General features: G+C 44.7%; 1 protein-coding gene across 1 annotated transcript; it reads right to left on the reverse strand.

The window, feature by feature from the left end:
- Window positions 1-254: 254 nt before the first annotated feature.
- Window positions 255-12,223, reverse strand: PIGU (phosphatidylinositol glycan anchor biosynthesis class U). Its single transcript, XM_083147698.1, has 12 exons — window positions 12,058-12,223; window positions 10,660-10,724; window positions 8,601-8,660; window positions 8,382-8,444; window positions 7,657-7,766; window positions 5,137-5,237; window positions 4,933-5,030; window positions 4,700-4,854; window positions 3,842-3,985; window positions 3,633-3,757; window positions 1,355-1,497; window positions 255-637 (listed from the first exon to the last, which is right to left on the reverse strand). Exons 1-12 carry the CDS (start codon window positions 12,185-12,187, stop codon window positions 524-526), a joined length of 1,308 nt encoding a protein of 435 aa, XP_083003824.1. The 5' UTR covers window positions 12,188-12,223; the 3' UTR covers window positions 255-523.
- Window positions 12,224-21,613: the final 9,390 nt, after the last annotated feature.

Consider the following 21,613-nt stretch of genomic DNA (forward strand, 5'->3'; position numbering starts at 1 on the left):
TAACAAATCATTCCTTGTAATTATGATGTAAAGATTGGCATGTGTTGTAGAAGAAAAATAACTGCAGAATGCGTACCCTCAGACAAGAGCACCAAATGTCCACCGGCATTCTATCCAAGCATGCTTCATCTCTTCCCCTACATATAAGTCTGTCGTGGCTGCTGAATGTAAGTGGAAAAGTTTAGGCCTAAACACAGTGGACAAGGTGGTCACCTTCAGCTAACTACCTGATCTGCTCCATTAATGCCATTTCGTTTTTCACCAATGCTTCATGCTTAGCAGAGATGTAAATTGCAGCATGTTTCTTAGAAGGATACATTATATCTTCCATGCCACTTAAAACTTGTCAAAATCATTGAACTGTTAAAAAAATAGTAATACACCATCTTCTTGCCTGTTCTTTAGAACGTTTGGAGGGACAGGCTTGTGGTGGAACTTATTGTCTCTCAGCCCCACAGGAGGGCCCTGCCCCCATTATTGCATGTCCCTCTCCATAACAAGCTATTGAATGCCCATAAAGGATTTACTTCAAGATTAAAGTGGCTTCAGTTCCATCTTTCTTCGTTAGGTAGAGACCATGGTGGAGGTGGTACTCCCTCCGTAGGAATGCGTAAAAATAATCAGACACCAGCAGAATCTGAAAAAGGCAAGAGATGTCTAAATAATGGCCTATTAACTTCCAATGTTTAGAGTTAAAAAACAGAGGCAATAAGGCTTGCTTTATAGGAGTCATTACAAAATCTACAAGACAAGGGGGTTAATCACTCTGAGTACCAACAGTCTGAATCACGGCCGTTTTGCCGGCTTCCAAAGTCAACTTGTCAGTTGGCATTCAATGTTCCGAGTGCCGGAAACGGATGTGGATTGTCGAAAATGCCAGCGGATTGCCAGAAAACGGCCACTGACTCCACAATCCATGGCCATTTCCGACAACACAGATTCACCTACATAGGGTGGAGAGTCTATAGCAGGCAAGTCCCGGCAAGATGGCGAGTCCCGGTCGGGATTGAATACTGAACTGCCGATATTTCCACCTGTTGGAAATATCGTCAGGGATTGAATACCCACCTAAGTCGGCACTTCTGAAATATTTGAAAGGTGATTTTTTTTATTTTAAATAACCTGCTGACAACTTCCCAACATACACACATTAACCTTCTTAGCTTCCCCCTTAACCTAATGGATTGTGGCATATCTAGGAAGTGTGGTCCAGTCATACCAGGTCTTATTCTAGCCCAGTTGTGTTTGTTTGGAATTACGGTTAAATAAGCTTATGCAGAGTGAACTGCCTTAAATGCTGACAACCTTTTAAACAGTACTTTAAGGTTCCTTAACGATCAGAGACTAGACTTACCTGTCCCACATTAAATGAGAGTGTGATGGCATAGTAGAAGTTGGAGTTGGCGCTTCCAGCATATATCCACAAGTGCCAGAGAACTGGGAACAGAAGGGAGCACACCACCAGCATGCAGGAGACTATGAAGATATTACGCAGGACTGCAGTAATGACACAAGCATACAAAGATTATAAAACAGGACAGACGGAGGCATTGCCCATATAAACCAATCAGATACTAGATCATTTTATAGAATGGACTAGATCAATGACAGTATCTGACTGTGGCTACAGCTTCACCTCTCCACTTTAGAAGGTTTGATAATTTTCTCACTAAAGGAGCCCATACACGCTCCGTTTTGAACTTTTAAAGTATACATCGTATCGGATTGCATGCACTGCGATCCGATACGATGTGTAGCTAGTACAAAAATTATGTGCAGCACATACTTTTTGTACCGTTCTATGTGATGCGCGGGAGCGCGCATCACACAGTACAGAACGGAGCCGGACACAACGGAGCGTGTATGGGCTCCTTAAGACAAATTCTAATCACATACTAGTCTACATTGCAAATAAAATGGAAGCTAGCCAATCTACATGTTCTACTCATCTAGTCAGGTTACAGCTCACAGTACATTTGTGCTACGTGTATGGTTACTTAGTAAGCCATCTAGAACACAAGCATTTCATTAATCAAAATGTAACTCCTTCATAGCCTAGCAGATGCAAATTCAGTCCACAAAACACACATAGGGGCATACAAGAATTGTGCAGAAGTCAGACAACTGCAAGTAAAAGTATTTCACAGGCGACCTCATAGTAGCTTGATGGAATGGTCGGTACTTGTTTCCTAGCACGGCGCACACAATTTTCATCTTATGCCATCATGTTGATCGCATCGCATGCGACCCGATCAAAATGATTTTTTAATTGTACAGGCACCCTGATGGGTGATTACTATGTTAAATGCACCCCCATTGTTAACGCCACATCCACTATGAACGCCAACCCTAAGTGTGGTGAGCGCAGCGAGCCCACAAGGGGCGGCGGTACGCGTCCTCCGACCTTTTCATACCCCCACTATCCACGTCAGCGTGGAGTTGATTTTACATAGTGTGGCGAGCGCAATGGGGGTGCATTTAACATAGTAATGACCCATCAGGGCACCTGCACAATTAAAAATTGCATTGCAACAACATACAGAGTGGTATGAGACAAGGAGGCTGCTGGGCGATCGAGGCTGCTGGGCGATCCCCCGATAGTGGTGGTTTAACTGTCTCAGATAGTTTGGGGGCTATAAAACTATGGTATCCCGGGCGTCATAATAAAATTTACTGCCGATGATGGCGTCTTAATCGGAACATAGTCTTTAAAGGTCTATCATAAATAATCACTCAAAGAAGATTTTAGGTAATTTCATATATAACCTTATTTTGATGAATAGTGTACAGGCAATATTCAAGTTATTTTAAATAGCAAGATAAATCGTATTTCAAATGCAATCGATTGTTGTACTATTGTAAGATTTACAATGTTTTGAAAATAATATTTTATGTTATGGTCATGATTATACAATGCAATGCACAATAAAAGATGTTTAAAAAATAAATAAATAAAAAAAATCGCATTGCATGCCATTGTAATGGCATGTGATGCAACGAAATATTAAAACTGTACAGTGCGGCTCTTAGGACCAGAAAATCGGGTCCCATCGCATTCCTTAATTAGTGGTATGCGATGGCATACGATGGGCGCCGTGCTAGGAAACAAGTACCGAATGGTCACTATACCTGCATTTACAAACATCAGTCCACAAGGAACACGAGCAGTCCAAATTTTAAGGATTTCCAAGCTTGTGCACAGATGGTTAAAATCACAATATATTCACAAGTGCTGGTGATTGTAATGAAAACCTGGAATGTTAGTGTGCCTTGTAGTATAAAACTGGGGAACACTGCTGTAAGCTGTGGAATAGGAAGTCAAGTAGGTTATCCTGTGGTTGCATGTGCAGGATCGTGCACAGCTCCTGCAAGGTGACAAAAGGCAGGAGTGAAAATAACTGTCGCTATTTTGCATGGATTGTAGGAAGGAAAGTACAAATTGGTGTATTATACATAGGCAGTATGAGAAAAAAACACTAAGAACTTAACTGGGGGTTATTTTAATGTGGGCTAATGAACTTTCAATAAAATCTTGCCCATTTTGTTCTGAACGTCTTTAGAAATGAGAAGAAAAAATAAATAAAAGACAACTCCACTGTTAAAAAGTAAAACCATTGAGAACAGTGACTTACACCTGGACAGGTGGGCCCACATAGGGAGCAGAGCCATGTAGAGAGCAACATCCCCCAATGTGGGGTACGACTTGAAGATGCAGATAATTGCAAGCTGTATGAACATCAGGAACATTGGATGCTCTCTGCAACACAAATAAGTGTGTGTGAAATAAGCTATATCAAATTGTATTATTTTGTTGTCAAATCATGCAGTTACTATTGCTTACTTTAACTTGATGGTCAGTGGCACAGTGTAGAAGAACACGTTGACCTGAAAGACGCAGACGAAGAACAGGCTGAAGTGTTCAAACATCTCTGCAAAGAAGTACCAAAACAAACCAATGTTTGGAGTCAAGTCCGGGACGGACAATCTAGAGTGTGTAAAACAAAAAAGAGAACCGTTACATACAGGTCCATATAATGGAAAGATCAACATACCATAGCCCCTGCTAAATACAGCCTAGATATACACATTATATTTCAATTGTGGGAACGTTTAGAAATTCATAGAAGGCATTGTTACTGGGTGGTATATACCTTAGGCCCATGTGCGTTGTGCAGAATGTAAAGCCCCATGAAAACTAAAATTGTTTTGGAGCATTTAAAGAGGTTTTGCATTAACAAATATTAAAGCTAATGATGCTGCCAACACGATGTCCAACATAAACCACTAATCCAGGCCTAATCATTGCATGCATCCCCAAATGGCAGTGCCCCATGTTATTCCAGCTGTAGGTCTGAAACTCCCAATGTCGCTCCTACCATTTCCTACAAGCTGAGCTAGTTTGGGACGTTATACTTTCCTTGGGTGCAGTGATAATGATGGATCACAAAGGTGCAACTGAAGCAATTAATAAAACAAATGAGTTCACCTGGAACGGACATATAAAATTAACATTTTTAGCTATTAGTTTCTGGCTTCAATAAATAGAACTATGTAAAACATTCTCTTCTACAGACATTCACTTTTGTGTTACAAGCTCCAGCTGAGTCATTTATAATTTCATCACCACACTAGTTATGGGGAGAACCAAGTACTTTTCACTGCTCTCACTGGTGTTAAGATAAATAATGAAGAGTCTCACATGAAGCCATAAATGGAGTAGATGAAGTCCCAGGAGGTCAGCAAGAAGAAGGAATGGCAGATCAAGATAGTGAGGCTGCCCAGGTAAAGGGAGGAATACTGGCAGGTGAACAGCCAGAAACTGGAACTTGACATCTTCACTGGGATAAACTCTCTCTGAAGAGGGAGATATATACATTAGTACCTGCTACTGTCTGCTTAGGATGCTGTAAGTTCATTGTGTAACTTATGTACCTGTAGCAGATATAGGAGGGCAGGCGTGAACAACGTGATTGGGTAGAGAGACTGGTAGGTGGCTAAAGATAGAAACACGGCACTTAGAAGCAGACTACCTAAGGAAAAAGAATAATACATTTAATTATTACAATGGTCAAGTGCTGATATACATGTGAGTGGGCAAGCGGCACAGATATCCTTTTCCATACAAATGTGACTCACCTTTCACTGTAGCCAAGATGAATAAAGCAATGATTGCATTATTGATGGCGCATGTAGACTTGGCCACACATGATAGAACGGTGTAAGGGTTCAACAGGTAGCTGTAAAGAACATTTTAATATTAATGAGAAGTTTCTTATTTAAAAAAAAAAAAAAAGGAGCCCAAAAAACCCCAACACACTCATGTATTTGAGAGCAGAAGTACACCACTAAACACAACTACAAACATTGTCCTTAGTAGTGGTTGACATAATGAATGTCTTTTATGCATGGTAGGACAAGTTACTTTACAGTTAGATTTTTCTAGAAATTTAACTCACCCCGCCCAGACTAACCTAGCTGATCTAACTAGCCCATAAAAGTTTCTCCTAGTGAGAAGTGCCACATTTGCACTTCAAGAATCCATCATTTTGTGCACTAATGTTCATTCTAGCACCCGCCATCTTTGAAAACCCATGCAGTTCCTGTTCCTTGTCTAGGGTGTCGCTGTCTGCTGTGGTATTTCTAAGTACAGGTCTGGTTTGCAGATCAGTGCTGATATACAGACCACAGTGTACTAGAAGCACTACAGCAGACAGCGACAACCCAGGCAGGGAAGAGGAACTGCATGGGTTTCAAAGATGGCGAGTGCTAGAATGAACACTAGTGCACTATACAGGTTTTATTAGAAGTAGCTTCTTCTATTCTGGCAATGCAAAGCTTTTTTTTCCATTACAATATAAAATGGAAGTTGCTCAGTTAGTTTAGTAAGGCCTCAGGTGTTTGAAAGGGAGGGGTTATATTCTAAGCAAGAAAAATACCACCATGTATTAATCTTACTGTTCATAACCTTTGGTGTGCTGAGGAAAACCTGTTTAATATTCAAGAAACAAGAGCTTCCAACCTATTTTTCTGAAATGAGTGGTTAAGTGTTTTTACCATATTTTTTAATAGAAACCTTTGCGGTTAATCCAATAAAGTGCAAATTGGTTTAAGCGAGCGGTTTGCACGCCAAATTCACACAGTGGATTGTATCTGCAATCCAATTCCAAACAAGGATTATGTTTTTTTTATGATTTTTTTTGCAGGAAAAGGTTTTATGTTTAAGGGAAAAATTTCAGGATGTCCTCCTTCCTCCCACATTACTAAAAAGGCACTTGGAAGTTTTTGTTTGGGTGGTTTAATTGTGCTGAAATTATCCCCAAATCATTTTTTTTTCCATTTGATTATGCAGTTCAAATTTATTGAAAGCATTTATTTAAAAAAAAAAAAAAAAAAAAAGTGCTTGATCATTTTAAATTTTCTTGAAAATATTATGTTGCCTCAAGTTAAATTACCCCAGAAGCACCTTTTTATACTTTGTTTAAAATTTTCATATAATCAATTTGTAATTACATGAAATCCATATTTTACTTTTTTTTCTCTCTTTTAATCAGTCAAATCAAAGTGTCCAGTACTTTCATTATGCCCACTAACAACCTTCTATATGATTCTGCTAACAAAGTTAAGGCCCCCATACAATACACGATTTGGGCCCGATTTCACCCGATTCTGAAATTGCCCAAATCGTGTAGGGTATGACATCCAATCTGATCCGATGCGCGGTCCCGTGCGCATCGGATCAGATCTGGATGTCGGAAGGTCTGCACATAAGATAAATCTTATGTGCAGCCGGCATTGAGCTGGTCTGTGGGCGTGGGGACCGGAGAGCAGGGTCCGGTCCATGTGTGATGGAGAGAGGGTAGTCACCTAGCGGCAGGAGAGGTGGTGGGGAGCGGGGTCCGGTCCAGCTGCAGGAGGGGTAGTGAGCTAGTGTGTGGACTGGAAACTAGGTAGCGGCAGCTGCAGGCGGGGGAGCACGGAGCGCACGGCGCATAATAACAGAGTCTGGGTAGCGGCGAGCGGGAGAATAGGAAACATCCTATTCAAAAGACTGGGCGGACGCTGATTGTCCGAGAGCTCAGCCAATCAGCGTCCGCCCTGCCCGCCCAGTCTTTTGAATAGGATGTTTCCTATTCTCCCGCTCGCCGCTACCCGGACTCTCTTATGCGCCGGGTATGCGCCGGGTATGCGCCCCACCCCCCCCCCCCCCCCCTGCAAGCTCCCCCAGACCCTGCTCTCCCACAGGTCCCAAGGATTTACATGTGATAAATCGATCCGATTTATCACATGTAAAAAATGGCACATCAAGTGCCAAATCATATCAGGAGCTGCCGGGGGAGCTCAGGGGAAGTCGGGGCCGACATTAGGCCGACTTGTCAGTCGGCGTAGTGTACGGGGGCCTTTACATTTTGGGGTCAAGGAAGGTCTCCCTACATTTTCATACACATCTCTCATAGAACACATTTTGTAGAATATTTGCACACCTTCACCAAAACTTTGAATTTTTAACTGGATATCAAATGCTTGTGGTATGCACCTTTTGGGTAAGTGTACGAGTTTCATGAAACGCACACACACATTTGTAGTTTGAATCTAAATTAATTGAGCCCTTTGCCTGGGAGGCACTTGCAACAATAAACAGAAAATGAAGATACTTACAAGAGAGCCACCTTTAATGGGACATAGTACATTTCAGTGGGTACTCTTAACAGTTCCTGAGATTCTGGTGCATACTTATTAAGTTCCAAATATAGTTTCTGTTTTTTAAACTGTTAAAAAAGGAAAAAAACAAAACAGATTTTGTGAATAAAATAGAAAAATCATACTGTAAGTAACAAAAATGCTATAGAGGAATGAACTACTAACAATAGTCACCTATATGCTAGGGGCCTGCTTCAGCTGTATCTGATTGGCTGTTGTATGCTCTCTGCAGTACCAGATTTGCATTACAGGCATTTCAATATGTCAATGCATTTAGTTAGAGGAGGAGATTTATCAAGCCTCGGAGAGAGAGAGAGATAAAGGGAGAGATGTAACAATATAAAGGGAGGACATAATGAAGCCTTGGAAAGTGATAAAGGATAGGTTGACAAATCCAACCAATCAATTTCTGGCTGCTTTGTGAAATGTCTTCACTTAAGAAGGTATGCAATTGTCTGGAGGGTATGGACAAGACTGTTCACAAAACATTGAATCTTGGTTCTGCAATTTTTGTTCTTGTTTTGTTTTTGGGACAGGACAAGTGTTCCACTGAATCACCTATGGGGAAGACTGCAACCAATATGACCATAGCTATAACAAACATGTGAAGTCAATCATCAAATATAGCTTCAGTCAATATAGCCAATGTAGTAAAAACAGATGTGCAAAATAAAATCTCTTACCGACATTTTGTTGTATTCTTGAACTGCCAAATAAAGTGCAACAGCTGTAAGTGCATCTGTAATCTGTGAAGAGAAATTCAATTGAAAGGTTTAGCAAATACACTGGTGAAAAACCTAGATAAGTAAAACCGCAATACCATCTATAGTATGCAGAATGCGCAACTCTATGGAGAGAAAATATATTCATTTCATTTACCTAGAATTCTACAGTTCACTTACCATAAAGACTATCTCTGCATAGTCTACGAGGAAGTGGAACAGATAAATAATAAGTGGAGTCTGCAGGAAAGGAAATAAATAGATATTTCAGCATAGTTCCAATTATTTACTTCATGATAAAAGCTTTACATTTAAACACCACTTACATTAATCATGCACTACTCAGTGGAAGTCACCACTCAATGAATCCACAGGGGTTCACAAAACCTTCAGTTCCACACAGATGTGTCACTAGTAAAAATCTTGTCATTGTCGGTATCACTTGCAGACAGTTTTAATTTCCGAGTGCATATGAATGGGATGTTTACATAGAAGACATCAACTACTTTGTATATTGGAACCAGGGAATACATTTACTAAAGAGTCTAACAATGAAAATAGGTGATTTAGCTTATAGCATCCAATCAGATTCTGTCTATTTTCTAGGATGCAATAGAGAACTAATAGACCAAATCAAATTGGGTGCTATGAGCAACGTCTTTTCATTTTTATAAACTTTAGTAAATTTACCCCAAGGTGAGTGACAGTAACAGAGAAGCACTACACTATGGAAGATACTCAGAGTCAAGGTCAAATGGGTACATCTACCAAGGATCCTTGGAGCTTAGGGCCAGATGTACTAAGCTTCAAAAGTGATAAAATGGAGAGTGATAAACAGCCAGCCAATCAGCTCCTACAGATGGAGCCCCTCTCTTTCTTGCCCGGTGCTAGACAGAACCTCCCCGCTGGCGAGAGCAGGCGGAGAGGGACTTCATCAGAATGGGACATGTGTGCGTCTCATGCTTCAGGGAGAAGCCCGTCTCTGCTTGAGGGAGATGGGCAGGGGTCGGGGAGGCGGTGGGGACCGGCGATGGCGGCGGGAGGCTCCGTCGCGAAGGGGCACGAGCGTCAAGTGAATAATACAGGTCCACCACTTGCACAAAATACCAAACACTGGTACTTTGTGGCATGAGCCACTACTACAATAGAACCAGGGTCAATAATGCTGCTTTCCCACTGCAGACCAGTTTAAAGTACTGGTAATCTTAAATGGTATTTAAAACGGTATTAGCATTCCCACTGCAGCAGATTACCGTTTTAAATACCATTTAAGTACCATTCCCATTGCAGTGAACCGTGTAAAATGTAGAGTGCCTAACCCCCCCCCCCCCCCCCCCCAGTGTAAAGAGTGCCTAATCCCTCCCCCCCCCAAGTGTGAAGAGTGCCTAACCCCCCATATCTGCCCTGTGCCCCCACCTCCCCTCCCCTTGTACTTACCTGCACGGGGATGCAGGGCAGTGGGGAGGCAGCGGGGGTCCATGCGGGGTACAGGCAGTCCCAGTGCCTGATGAGAACTAGTAGTTCTCACTATGCACATATGTAATGAGTGCACGTGCATAATAATGAGCCGCTCATTACATATGTGCATATGTAATGAGCAGCTCTTTATTATACACGTGCACTCATTACACATGAACAAAGTGAGAACTACTAGGTCTCATCAGGCACTGGGACTGCCTGGAGGCTAAATAACGTTTAAGAGGCATTCCCACTGCCTCAAACTTTATTTTAACGTGTAGGACTCTGCTTTAAAAACGGGTTGAAATACCATTTAGCATTAAACGGTATTTCAACTCTGGCACTTTCCCACTGCAGCCTTAAAACGGTAAATTGCGCTGAAAATCGGCAATTTACCGTTTTTTGGCTGCAGTGGGAAAGGGGCATAATACTCTTACATACGCTCATCTGCACAATGGCAAGGAAAATCATCTTTCTGAGAAAATCCTTCTTAGATGGACAAAACCATGTGCACTGCAGGGGGGGCAGATGTAAAATGTGCAGAGATAATTAGATTTAGGGGAGTTATTTTGTTTATGTGCAGGGTAAATACTGTCTGCTTTATTTTTACACTGTAAATATAGATCTCACTTTGAAGTAAAACCCCACCCAAATCTAATTCTCTCTGCACAAGTAACATCTGCCCCACCTGCAGTGCACATGGTTTTGTCCCTCTAAGAAGGATTTTGTCAGAAAGAGTGAACTGGAATAAGGCCCAAAGTCACAATTTATGGTTACTCACTTCATGAAAAACATCTCCTGAGTAGGGTGAGACATCAAGGTCCAAAAGGGACATTCCTTCCACAACTGCAAAAGAAATATGGCAGAAACTTAATATAAACCTCAACAACATTTGGTTGGTGTTTAAAGATACACAGTAAATATATAGATAGAACGTAACAAAAAATGAAACGGCTAGGCTCGCAGCTAAATGCAGCAGGTTCCCTGCATTAGCCGTAAGCCTTAAGGCCCCCATACATCGAGGCGATTTGGTCCGATTTCGGCCGATTGCGACCAATCAGCCTGTTAAATCGGACCAAATCGCCTCTCCCTGACATGCAGTCTGGTCCGATGCGCGGTCTGGGGCGGGAAGCAGGGACGCATGCGATCCATCACAACGGATCGCATGTGTCCCTGCCGCCGGGAAGGTTCCGGCGGCTAGCACTCTGTCGGGTGTCCGTACACTGCTGCGAGACGTCGCAGGCAGTGTATGGGCACCTTTACTGTTTGGGAGAATCCTTGCCATCATCTGACAGCGAGGGTTCCCCCAGAACATTGAATAGGGAGAGCGTCTGGCACGGGGGTTAAATGGCGAGGGTCGCTTGTTTTCAGTGATCCCCGCCAGCTGCATTGAATACAGCACACAGAGCGATCAGTGCTACATTTCTAAGCTATCTTGTCAGATCACTTAGAAATACGGTGAAAAATCACACATGTATTCCCTTTAAAGGGGACTAAGTAAAAACCGGACCCGGATAAGACACCGGAACGCCGGACCAGACATCAAACTCTGCATTCCGGAGCTTATAGTGTCTGGTCCGAGGGGTGTCCCATGCGGGGGGTGTCTTGTCCGGGGGGATGCCTGTGATTGCTCACACCAGGGACATGGGGAAGGGGAGATTACAGCCTCCCCGTGTGGTCTGGACCGTTCCAGTTTTTATTACACCCCCGGACCATGCGGTGAGGCTGTATTCTCCCCCCTCTCCTCTCCCAGGTGACAGGTGCGAGAGCAGCCTCATCAGATGGAGCACCCCCGGACAGGACACCCCCAGACCGGATACTACAAGCTCCGGAAAGCAGAGTTTGATGTCCAGTCCGGCATTCCGGTGTCTTATCCGATTCCGGATTTTACCCATACCCCCTTTAAAGGGTCTATATGTACTAAGCCTTGGTGAGAAAGATAAAGATAAAGCACCAGCCAATGGGCTCCTGTCATTTTACATGATGGGTTTTAAAAATGACAGAAGCAGGTTGGTGCAATATGGGTCCACTTTATCTATCGCCAAGGCTTAAGTACATACATAGTCATCGCATCAGATGTATACCAGCCTGCATTGATCAGATTTTCGGTTACACCCGGACCCCACCACCCCGGGTCTGCTCCCTGCAAACCGGCTAGCCGGGCATGTCCGCCCCTCACCTCTCTTCCATGAGTTGAGCGGAGACACGAGCTCTACGCGCTCGGAGATGAAGGCAGCGAGACTAGAGCGGAAGAGAATGGCCCGGACTGTCACTGCTACCAGCACCACCAGCACCAGAGGCGCCGCCATCTTCCCAGAGCAGCCTGGTCGGGCAGCGTGGAGGCTCACGGGAAGACATGGTGTAGCCTGTAGTTCTGACGGGGATACACAGACAGGGCAGCGCAGGAAATAGAAACTACAATACCCAGCATGCCAGGAACATACGGAGTCCTTCTTCCGGGGTTGATGGCTATCAAACTACGGCAGCCGGAGAGGGACTACATAATAAATTTGCCAACCGCTTTCTTTTTTCTAGCCAGTACACGGAGAAGGGCGGGTCTCTTTGGGCCTTTACCCCACTTGGATTTAGCAACTATCGTTTAAGTGTTGTTACCCATTACCCTCCAACATGACCCATTCCATTAGGTAGAAAATGCACTGTTTCTGGACTTCTTTCTTAATTGCTAATTGCAGTCACCTGTGTTGAACTAGTTCAGTGATGATAAGGCTGGTTTCACACACTCCGGCTCCTGCCGGACGGTGAAATCCCGCACGACCAGGGAGCCGTGCCGCACACATTAGTTGTGAATGGACACTATTGTGTCCATTCACACGGGATGGCCACGACCCGGCCCCACGGTTGCAGCTGTATCCAGCCACTGGAAGGGACGGCTGCCGGGCTGTGGCCATCCCTTCCATGATAAACTAGTGTGTGCGGCACAGCTCCCTGGCCGTGCGGGATTTCACCGTCCGGCAGGAGCCGGAGTGTGTGAAACCAGCCTTGCGGTGTTCCAGCAAAGGTGAAGTGAAGGCAATCCTAAATTAAGGAAGAAGTCCAGAAGCAGATAATTTTGTGCCTAAAGGAATAAGTCATGTTGGAGGTAGGGTTACCACCCATCTGGGATTACTCCGGACAGTCCGGTAATTAAGCCAGGTGTCCAGAGTCCGGATGGGCACACAGAACCCATCAGGCCGCAGTGTCACTGTCCGCCAGCTGCAGCGCGGCGGCACAGACAGAGGGTAAGAAGTGCTGCAGGCTGCCTCGGCTAGGGTGGGCGGTCTGTGTGAGAGCCGAGGATGGCGACGCAGAGGCACAGCGAGGCGCTATGTGCACGCACAACCGCTTATAGCTGACCTGGGTGCCTGTGCGCTCCGCGTAATGTAACTCCATCCACAGCAGGCCCCGGTCAGTAGGGGAGGGACCCCAGTCAGTGGCTGCTTGACTGTCTACTGAGGTGCCCTCCGCTGCCCACCCCAGTCCCATCGCTGTGCACCGCAGTCCATTGCTGCTTCCATCCCTGTGTGGGCCGCCTGTGGCTGAGGCTGCCCCCTGCTCTAGCAGTCCCTAGGCTCCAATCCTGCCCTAAACAGGAACCCTCTCTGCTGCTTCTGCTGCCCTGGCGACCCCTGGCAAAAAGCATGCAACACCTGGCATTGAGCATGCAACCCCTGGCATTGAGTAAGAAACCCCTGGCATAGAGCAAGAAAACTGTAGCAAGAAGCATGGTAAGCGGCACTTATGTGGCATAATATGTAATAGGCATTATGACATGTGGTATTATATGTAATTACGGCATGTGTTGTTATATGTAATGGGCATTACGATGTGTGGTATAGTGTGTAATGGGCATTACAGCGTGTGGTGCAATATGTAATAAGAAGTACGGCGTGTCGCGTAATGGGCATTACGGTGTGTGGCATAACGGTGTACACTGTCCCTATTTAGTTTTTCTGGCTCCTAGATTAAAAAAAAGCCCTGGTATAATGTTTAATGGGCATCACTATGCGTGGCATAACCTGTAATGGGCATCATGGTGTGTGGCTTAACCTGTAATGGGAATTGTGGTGTGTGGCATAACTTGTAATGGGCATTGCTGTGTGTGGTGTAATTTACATCGCAGTGTGTGGTTTAACCTATCATTGGCATTGCGGTGTGTGGCGTAACCTGTAATGGGCATCATGATGTGTGGCATAACGTGTCATGGGCATCATGGTGTGTGGCATAACGTGTAATGGGCATTGCGGTGTGTGGCATAATGTGTAATGGGCATTGCAGTGTGTGGTATAACCTGTAATGGGTATCTTGGTGTGTGGCGTAACCTGTATTGTGGTGTAAAGTAATGGGTATCGCGGTATGCAAAATTAAGAATAGAAATGAAACAAAGTATAAAAACAGCAACATGATAAGGTGGGTCAATGGGTGGGTCAAGGGGGCCGTCTACTGCCCGGGAATCTCTCAACACAAAGGTGGTAACCCTAGTTGGAGGGTATATGGTACCGTATCCGTTTTGTCTGTGTGCAGTGCAAGTCAGAAAGAAGAAGCAAGTTCAGGTGGAAGACACCTGCTCCGAGATACACTGTGCCCAGCTGCTATGCACTTGTTGAGGAAGCACCAGCTTCAGTGGTGTACCTAGGTGCAATGGTGCCCGGAGCAAAGGCATGTATCGCCCCTCCCCTGATTTGTAGTAGGCGGGGCTCTTGCGTGGTGAAAATGGGGCATGGCCTTACATTATACCATACACCGTAAAGCCCATTGCCCATTATAGCGAACTTTGTAATACCAATTACACATAAAGCCACATGACGTAATGCCAGTTACACATAAGGCAACACATGATGCCCATTACATACTATATAACAAACCGTAATGCCCATTACACATTTGATACATACAATGGGAGCCACTGCCATCTTTCTCTATAATAGGATTAAGTGAGTAATTGGATTACTCTGCTAATCCCCTACTCTATTGTTCTATGTATTGTATTGCAGCTGAGAACAATAGGATAGCCATGGCTAGCCATCCTGAGCCATGGCCTAAGCAAGATAGATGAGATGTGCTCCTACTGTAGGTGCCACTTACCTATTGAGTCACTGTTACCTACATGCTCATTGCTAGGAACTTCATGCTCGATGCCAGGGGCTTCATGCTCGATGCCAAGGGGCTTCATGCTCGGTGCCACGGGGGCCTGAAATTGCTCGTTGCCAAGGGGGCCTGAAATTGCTCGTTGCCAAGGGAGACTAAAATAGCTCATTGCTAAAGGGGACTGAACTTGCTCGTTGCCAAGGGGGACTGAAATTGTTCGTTGCCATGGGGGACTAAAATTGCTCGTTGCCAAGGGGGACTGAATTTGCTCGTTGCCAACGGGGACTGAGTTCTGCAGCTCCCGGCTCCCTGACGCTATTTTTAATTCAAGTCTCCTGCTCCTATTGGCTAGTGGTCCAGCGGGAGACGTGAATTGAAAATAGCAGCGTCACCCGGACACAGCTGGCAGTGCAGGGACGGCTCCGGCGGACTGTGACCTTCCGGAGCCCAGGCTCCGCCCTCGCTATGCCCCTGACCAGCTTCATATGAATTGCTAGTTGTTGTTTTTTTTTAAGATAATGTTCTGTATTACAGAGCTATGGGCAGAAGATAGACCTTTTCAAAGTTTTTTATTTGTGAGGTCCAGGAGGTTTATTAGCATCCATGTACCACATTGACATACCTATAATGACAAAGTATTTTCTTTTTCTTTTAGACTCTTTAAAATCCTGAAATATCTGTTATGCCTCAATTTAATATGGAACTTTACAAAAACCCAAAAAACATTGACGTAGGCCCCGGTACAGATATTTATTTCAAATGAAAGCACCTCTGTGCACAGTGTCCCCAATATCTTGGATTGAGAACCAGTGGTCAAGGCTTACCATGTCTGGCCCTTCAGTATGTTGCATTTATGAGACTGTTCCTTAGCAATTCACTATTGGCCTGATTTGAAGTAACTCCAAAGACCTAGAAAGCAAAGTTTTGTATGTGATCCAAGGGTGGGGATAAGTCACGAGTCCACACTAGTCGCCAGCTGTGACATTTTATGCAACCAGTGGGTTCAGGAAAAGAATGCTGGTTACTGCAGCTGAGATAAAGAATCTGGTCATGGTGAAGCAGTTCCAGACCCTCCAACATGACCCATTCCATTAGGTACAAAATGCTCTGCTCTTGGACTTCACTCTTAGTTTATGTCGTCACCTTTGGTGTTTATCAACTTGTTCAACACATCTTATGGCATCATAAATTAAAAGTAAAGTCCAGGAACAGAATTTTATGCCTAATGGAATGTATTATGTTGGAGGGTGTGTGTAGTTCTTGTTGAAATTAGCTTCAGGGGGTCTGCAAGTGAGCTAAATACTGACGCGTAGGCAGTCCAGTAAGATGGTAGGGCAAAAAGAGTTCAGTAGTCCTGAACTTGTTTTCCTCACAAGGATCCAACATTCCAGCCCTAGTAGTAGTAGTTTGTTTATTTATAAGGCGCCACAAAGTGTTCGCAGCACCGTACATAGCAAACAAATTACAAGGTGACGTACAGGGTGTGTTGATAAAATACAGCATAAATAGGGGTATAGCTGGTATAACTAAAATCAGCAGCAGTTCTGAAGTAGGTGTCAAAATTGTCGAGGAGACTGAAGATGAAGTAGATGAAGGGAAGAACAGGGCAGGAGCGCTGGTGAGGTAAAGAGGTAGGGTGAGTACTTGAGATCTTTTCTTCTAGATCTTTTCTTCTAGAGTTTGCCTTTATTTAATAAGACAGCAGAGTTGCCATGCCCAACTTTCAGTTCATGAGAATGGAAAACCAGTAACATCAACAACTACAGTCAGTTGAAAAAGGCTCAATTCAGAAGATCTGCTGGATAATGAGACCTCTGGACAGGAGGAGAGTAAAACTTGTATTTTACCTCATTTTGCCAAACTTTACACACTTTACAAAGTTAAATCTTTAAAACCTATGATTGTCTCTAAAATGTAAGGATTCTAGTTTATAAAAGCTACAATAGCCTTTCCCAATACAGGTTGAGAATCCCTTATCGGAAATGCTCAGAACCCAAAGCATTTTGGATCAGGGATTTTTCTGGTTTTGGGAATATTTTTTTTTGACATACTTACCTGGTCCCCGGATGGTTCTACGATGGTCCCCTGGCGTTCACAGTGTCTCTAGCCTCCATGGTGGCCTTCAGGATCCTCTTCAGCTGTCCCAGGGGTGCATTGCGAAAGTTTGCAGGTGTGCGGTGACGTAATGCACCCCTGGTACTGGAGATGCTGCTGAAGAGGATCCTGAAGCCCGCCATGGATGCCGGGGGACATGATTAGTATGAAAAAAGAGGCAGGGAGGGGATTAAGTCTACAGGGGGCCCGGGGCACTTTAGAAAGGGGGGCCCCCTCCTACTTGTCATTACTGGCCGCAAACTGCACAGGAGAATATTACACTGTCATATATATATAAAATACCACATGAAAAGCCTGTGTTTGTCCCTCTGTACCTTACTCTGTAGGAAGTGATCAAGCCCACATTAGGCAAAACGGGTTTTCCACTTGCACCCTGCACACAGGACCACGCCAATCGAGGCAGCAATACTACGCTAACCCCTGATCATCGGGAAACAAGGAGCAGCCTCAAAACGTGCACCGGCGGTCCCCTTGCACCATACACCGCACCTAGGAGATGGGACCCTTAACAATTACTCCCTCCCACAATCTCCTGCACGATTACTGGCATCCTACTATATCCTCGCTCACAAAAGCAAGCCACAAAATCACTCACCCAAATCTAACTCTCTATGCACATGTTATATCTGCCCCACCTACAGTGCAGCATGGTTTTGTCTATCTGCAAAAATTGCAGCCTTGCTAACAGGTCTGAATCAGGCCCTAACGGTCATGAAGCTGAGATCCGGAAATTTATCAGTTTGTGAGACCTAGTAAACTCCTTGGTTACATGTCTGAAAGCTGAATTAGGTGGGAATTAAATTGTAGATGAAGGCTGCAAAGTCCTGTTGCTGAAATACCTGAATGTATCACCTCTTGAAATACTGTATGTCATGCAGCGGCTTTTTACACTGAATAAAATATAGTTTTGAACTACAGGTGGTGCTATCTGTACAAAAGAACTACAGCTTTTATCCAGGCAAATATTCATCTGTAATTACACAAGGTAGATTGGCTTTTATTTTGTAAAGCAGGGAGATTTCTGTTGTTTTTATTTACTGTACATCAAAAGCAAAAACAACACTCTAGATAGAAGGTCTGATGCTTCAGTCATTATCAGATGAGTTAGTTTTTTCTCCACTCGCATAGGAAGACAAGTACCCTGCTATGTAAGTATATGAACTATACTAGAGTAAAGGGCCCCACACACAGGGCGACTTGCAGGCATTTTCTGAGTGATTTTACTAAATCACTCAGAAAATACCTGAAAAAGCATGTAAATCGCCCACACAGTGATTTGCATGCGCGCCCCCTCCGTTCAGAATCTTGGGCAGATTCAGAACGGACCCACCGGTAAATACAGTGCAGTCGCTCAGATGCTGCTGCACATCTCCCGCATGTGTGTTTGAGCCCGGTGCTGGTTTCCAAAATATGGGGGATACCTACTCCTTTTGTCCCCTGTATTTTGGGAACCAGGACCGGTCCTAGAGCCCGGGGCTGGTTATGCTCGTGGGGGGGACCCCAAGCCATTTTTATTTATTATTTTAATGCAAGGATTTTATAATGACCCATGAGATTTGAAATCTCTCGTGCTGAATCTCCCGTTATGAATCTCTGGCACAGATCTCTGCGTATGTAGGGCCCAAAACAGAGAAATAGATTATGCAGCTCCTGGGTTAAAAAACACTAATGCAAATTGGATTGACTTTACATAAGAATTTTATATAGACATGATATTAACACATTTTAATCAATTGAATGGGTATATTTAAAATATAAAAATAAATGCAATAAAAACCAGTAGTGGGCACCAGCAGAATGATATTATAATACCAGGTATTATTTATTAATTAAATATAATAGTCTAGTACAGGGGTGTCAAACTCAAATTCATCGGGGGCCGCATCAGCAGTTTGGTCACCTCAAAGGGCCGGTTGTATCTGTAGGACTATGTGTCCACTCTTTATTATCATAAATTATTGTCAATGCATTCAATTATTGTATACTCAGCACTGAGTCAGCAGTAGCATTTCCCTCCTGCTATTGCTGTGAACTGCAGTGCATTAGGGCACACGCTGCCTGCACAGGGGGGCAGCACTCAGTCTTAGGGCATATGTCCTGCTTACTATCATGGGACACAGCAATTAATGATGGGCTGCAATGTCCCAGTGCACACACACACACATAGGCAGAGAGTTTGACACTTACCCGCTCTGATGCGTCCACTCCAGTCTGAGCTGCTCCACCACCAAGGACACAGCTGCGCTCACACAGGCGCATTTCCCCCCCTCCCTTCTGTGAGTAGCGCTCCTCGCACTATCTATCCAGGAGTGGGGGGCAGCATGCTCCCGGTCACTGTGCAGTGCACACTCAGCAGTAAGTGACCTGGAGCGCACAGCAGCAGCACCATTCACCACGACGAACCTGCTCTTTCCTCTCTCTGGCTCCTATACAGCAGGTGGGAGCGGAGGAGGGGTTGACGACCGGCGGCACTGCGCTAGAGGGCAGACGTTCTCTGGCTTGTAGGCTGTATGCGCTGCATGCGCTGAAGAGGCGGCTTTCTTGTTTAAAAAAAAAATTCGAGAATAAAAGGTGAAGGCTGGCGGCGGCTGCGTGGGCCACATGAAGAGGTCTGGCGGGCCGGATTTGGCCCGCGGGCTTTGTGTTTGACACCCCTGGTCTAGTAGGTACTGCTAGGTAGGCAGTAGCACTGACAGTGGCACCAGTGGACTGAGTAGGTACTGGCAGCCTCTATTCAGTGCAGGCTCTAGCAGGCAGCACCAGTGGACTATATAAATATATATATATATATTATTATGTACAGCACAGCACCAGAGGTAGGCCCCAGCACATAGGAGACAGTAGTATTACAAATGCACAGTTACACACACAGCAGAATCAGTTATCACTGTTACACAGCTGGCTGTCCTTGCTGGGGTGATCCCACCCTAAGCAGAGCGTAGGACAGAGTACACAGCAGCACTGAAGGAGACAGCCCCAGCGACAAATTCAGTTCAAGCCCAAGCAGCAGCACCAACACACCCTTACCAACCCGCTCATAGACTGGAGTGAAGATGGCGGGCGCAGGAGCCGCTATTTAAAGCCTCACAAAATCCAGCGCCGGGCGATGACGTTTTGCCCGCGCGCCCGGATCCAAGTCAGGCAGGAACCGGGCTCGGATTGATGACATTCGTGGGGGCTCGGATCTCCAGAATCCGAGTCCGCACATCTCTAATATATATTGGCGCTAGACTTAGATGGTAATTTGAAGTGTTGGTTACTCTACTATGTGAATAGGCAAAGGTTGCTTGTGTGAGAGACAGGAGGGGGACAGGGACAAAATTCTGGACAGGATGTCTCATAGGTGTGTCAGCCTCCCGGGACTCTTCCCTGTAAGGTCTATGGTCAAACCGTTCCTGGGCTATGTGTCTATTGCTTTGTTGTGGCATCTTGTTTAGCACTCTATATATGCCACTACCAAGTGTGGAGTGGGATGTAATGCAGTGGGAGAACAGGGTCATGCGCAATCACTCAGGTTTTTAAAGAGACATTTATATACAAGGCATGGTTTTGCCTTGTAAATGGCTTCCCCCTTAAAAAGCTCTGAGTTCACCCAGAACCACGCGCGGCCTCTGAACTCGCACTGCCCTACATCTGTCCCATGGTGTATTTGAGCTCTATTGTTTCCTTTAAAAAAAAAAATCTGTGTTAGGTCGGTCCCATTTTGGTCAACATGCATTGGGTCGATCACTGAAGGTCATCAGGGCTTACTTGACCCAATAGGTCAACATGTCTAAGGTCGAAAAGGTTGAAAGGTCAACACAAGTATTAGGTCAACAATGGCAATGACGACAGTCAAAAGGTTTTCACGTTTATTTTGAGCCAACATTTGCCAACAGGTGGTATTTCATGTCCTACCATCCACTACAGTGTGGTGGTAGAATAAAATAGCGCGCCGAACGCAGCTAGGCACCGTGCCTGATGCATGTCGAAATTTGGGACAAATTTGTTTTGAAAAACTCGACCTTTTGACTGTCGTCCTTGCCATCATTGACTTAATGCTTGTGTTGACTTTCCAACCCTGTCGACGTTAGCCATGTTAACCTATTACAGGTGTTGACCTCACCCATGTTGACCCATACCCTTTGGAGGTAATGTTGTGCATGTGATGTTTACGTGGCTAATAAAATGAAGCCTACCATGTGTTTATGCTTTACAGGGATGCAGAGAAGAAAGCGTTGTCTACAGATAGTCCATACTTGCAACAACTTATGTTTAAAATTGTGTTTATTATCACGTCCTGATTATGCGTCGCACACAATCCACAACCAATGCTAATATTTACATCATAGCATGATTCCGTGTACCTTTCCATGCACACATATTTTCTAAAATCCCTCCAACATGAAAAAGGTGGCAGTTGGTCATACCCCTGGTGTCCATCTAGGAGCTTTGGAAAATGTGAACTGTTAGCGGCCCTGAGGACCAATATTGAGAAACACCAGAATAATGAATACAGTAGTAGGTAGACACAGGGGTAGAACCAACTTTCGCTA

The sequence above is a fragment of the Crinia signifera genome, chromosome 6 (assembly GCF_055691185.1).
Source record: "Crinia signifera chromosome 6, ASM5569118v1, whole genome shotgun sequence".
In the NCBI taxonomy this organism is placed as follows: Eukaryota; Metazoa; Chordata; class Amphibia; order Anura; family Myobatrachidae; genus Crinia; species Crinia signifera.

Coding starts and splice junctions, on each gene's coding strand:
- PIGU (XM_083147698.1), bottom strand. CDS start 12,187: ATGGCGGCGCCTCTGGTGCTGGTGGTGCTGGTAGCAGTGACAGTCCGG. Junction 4,855..4,932: donor CCCTCCTATATCTGCTACAG/GTACATAAGTTA, acceptor CTCCCTCTTCAG/AGAGAGTTTATCCCAGTGAA. Junction 3,758..3,841: donor CCACTGACCATCAAGTTAAA/GTAAGCAATAGT, acceptor TTTGTGTTGCAG/AGAGCATCCAATGTTCCTGA.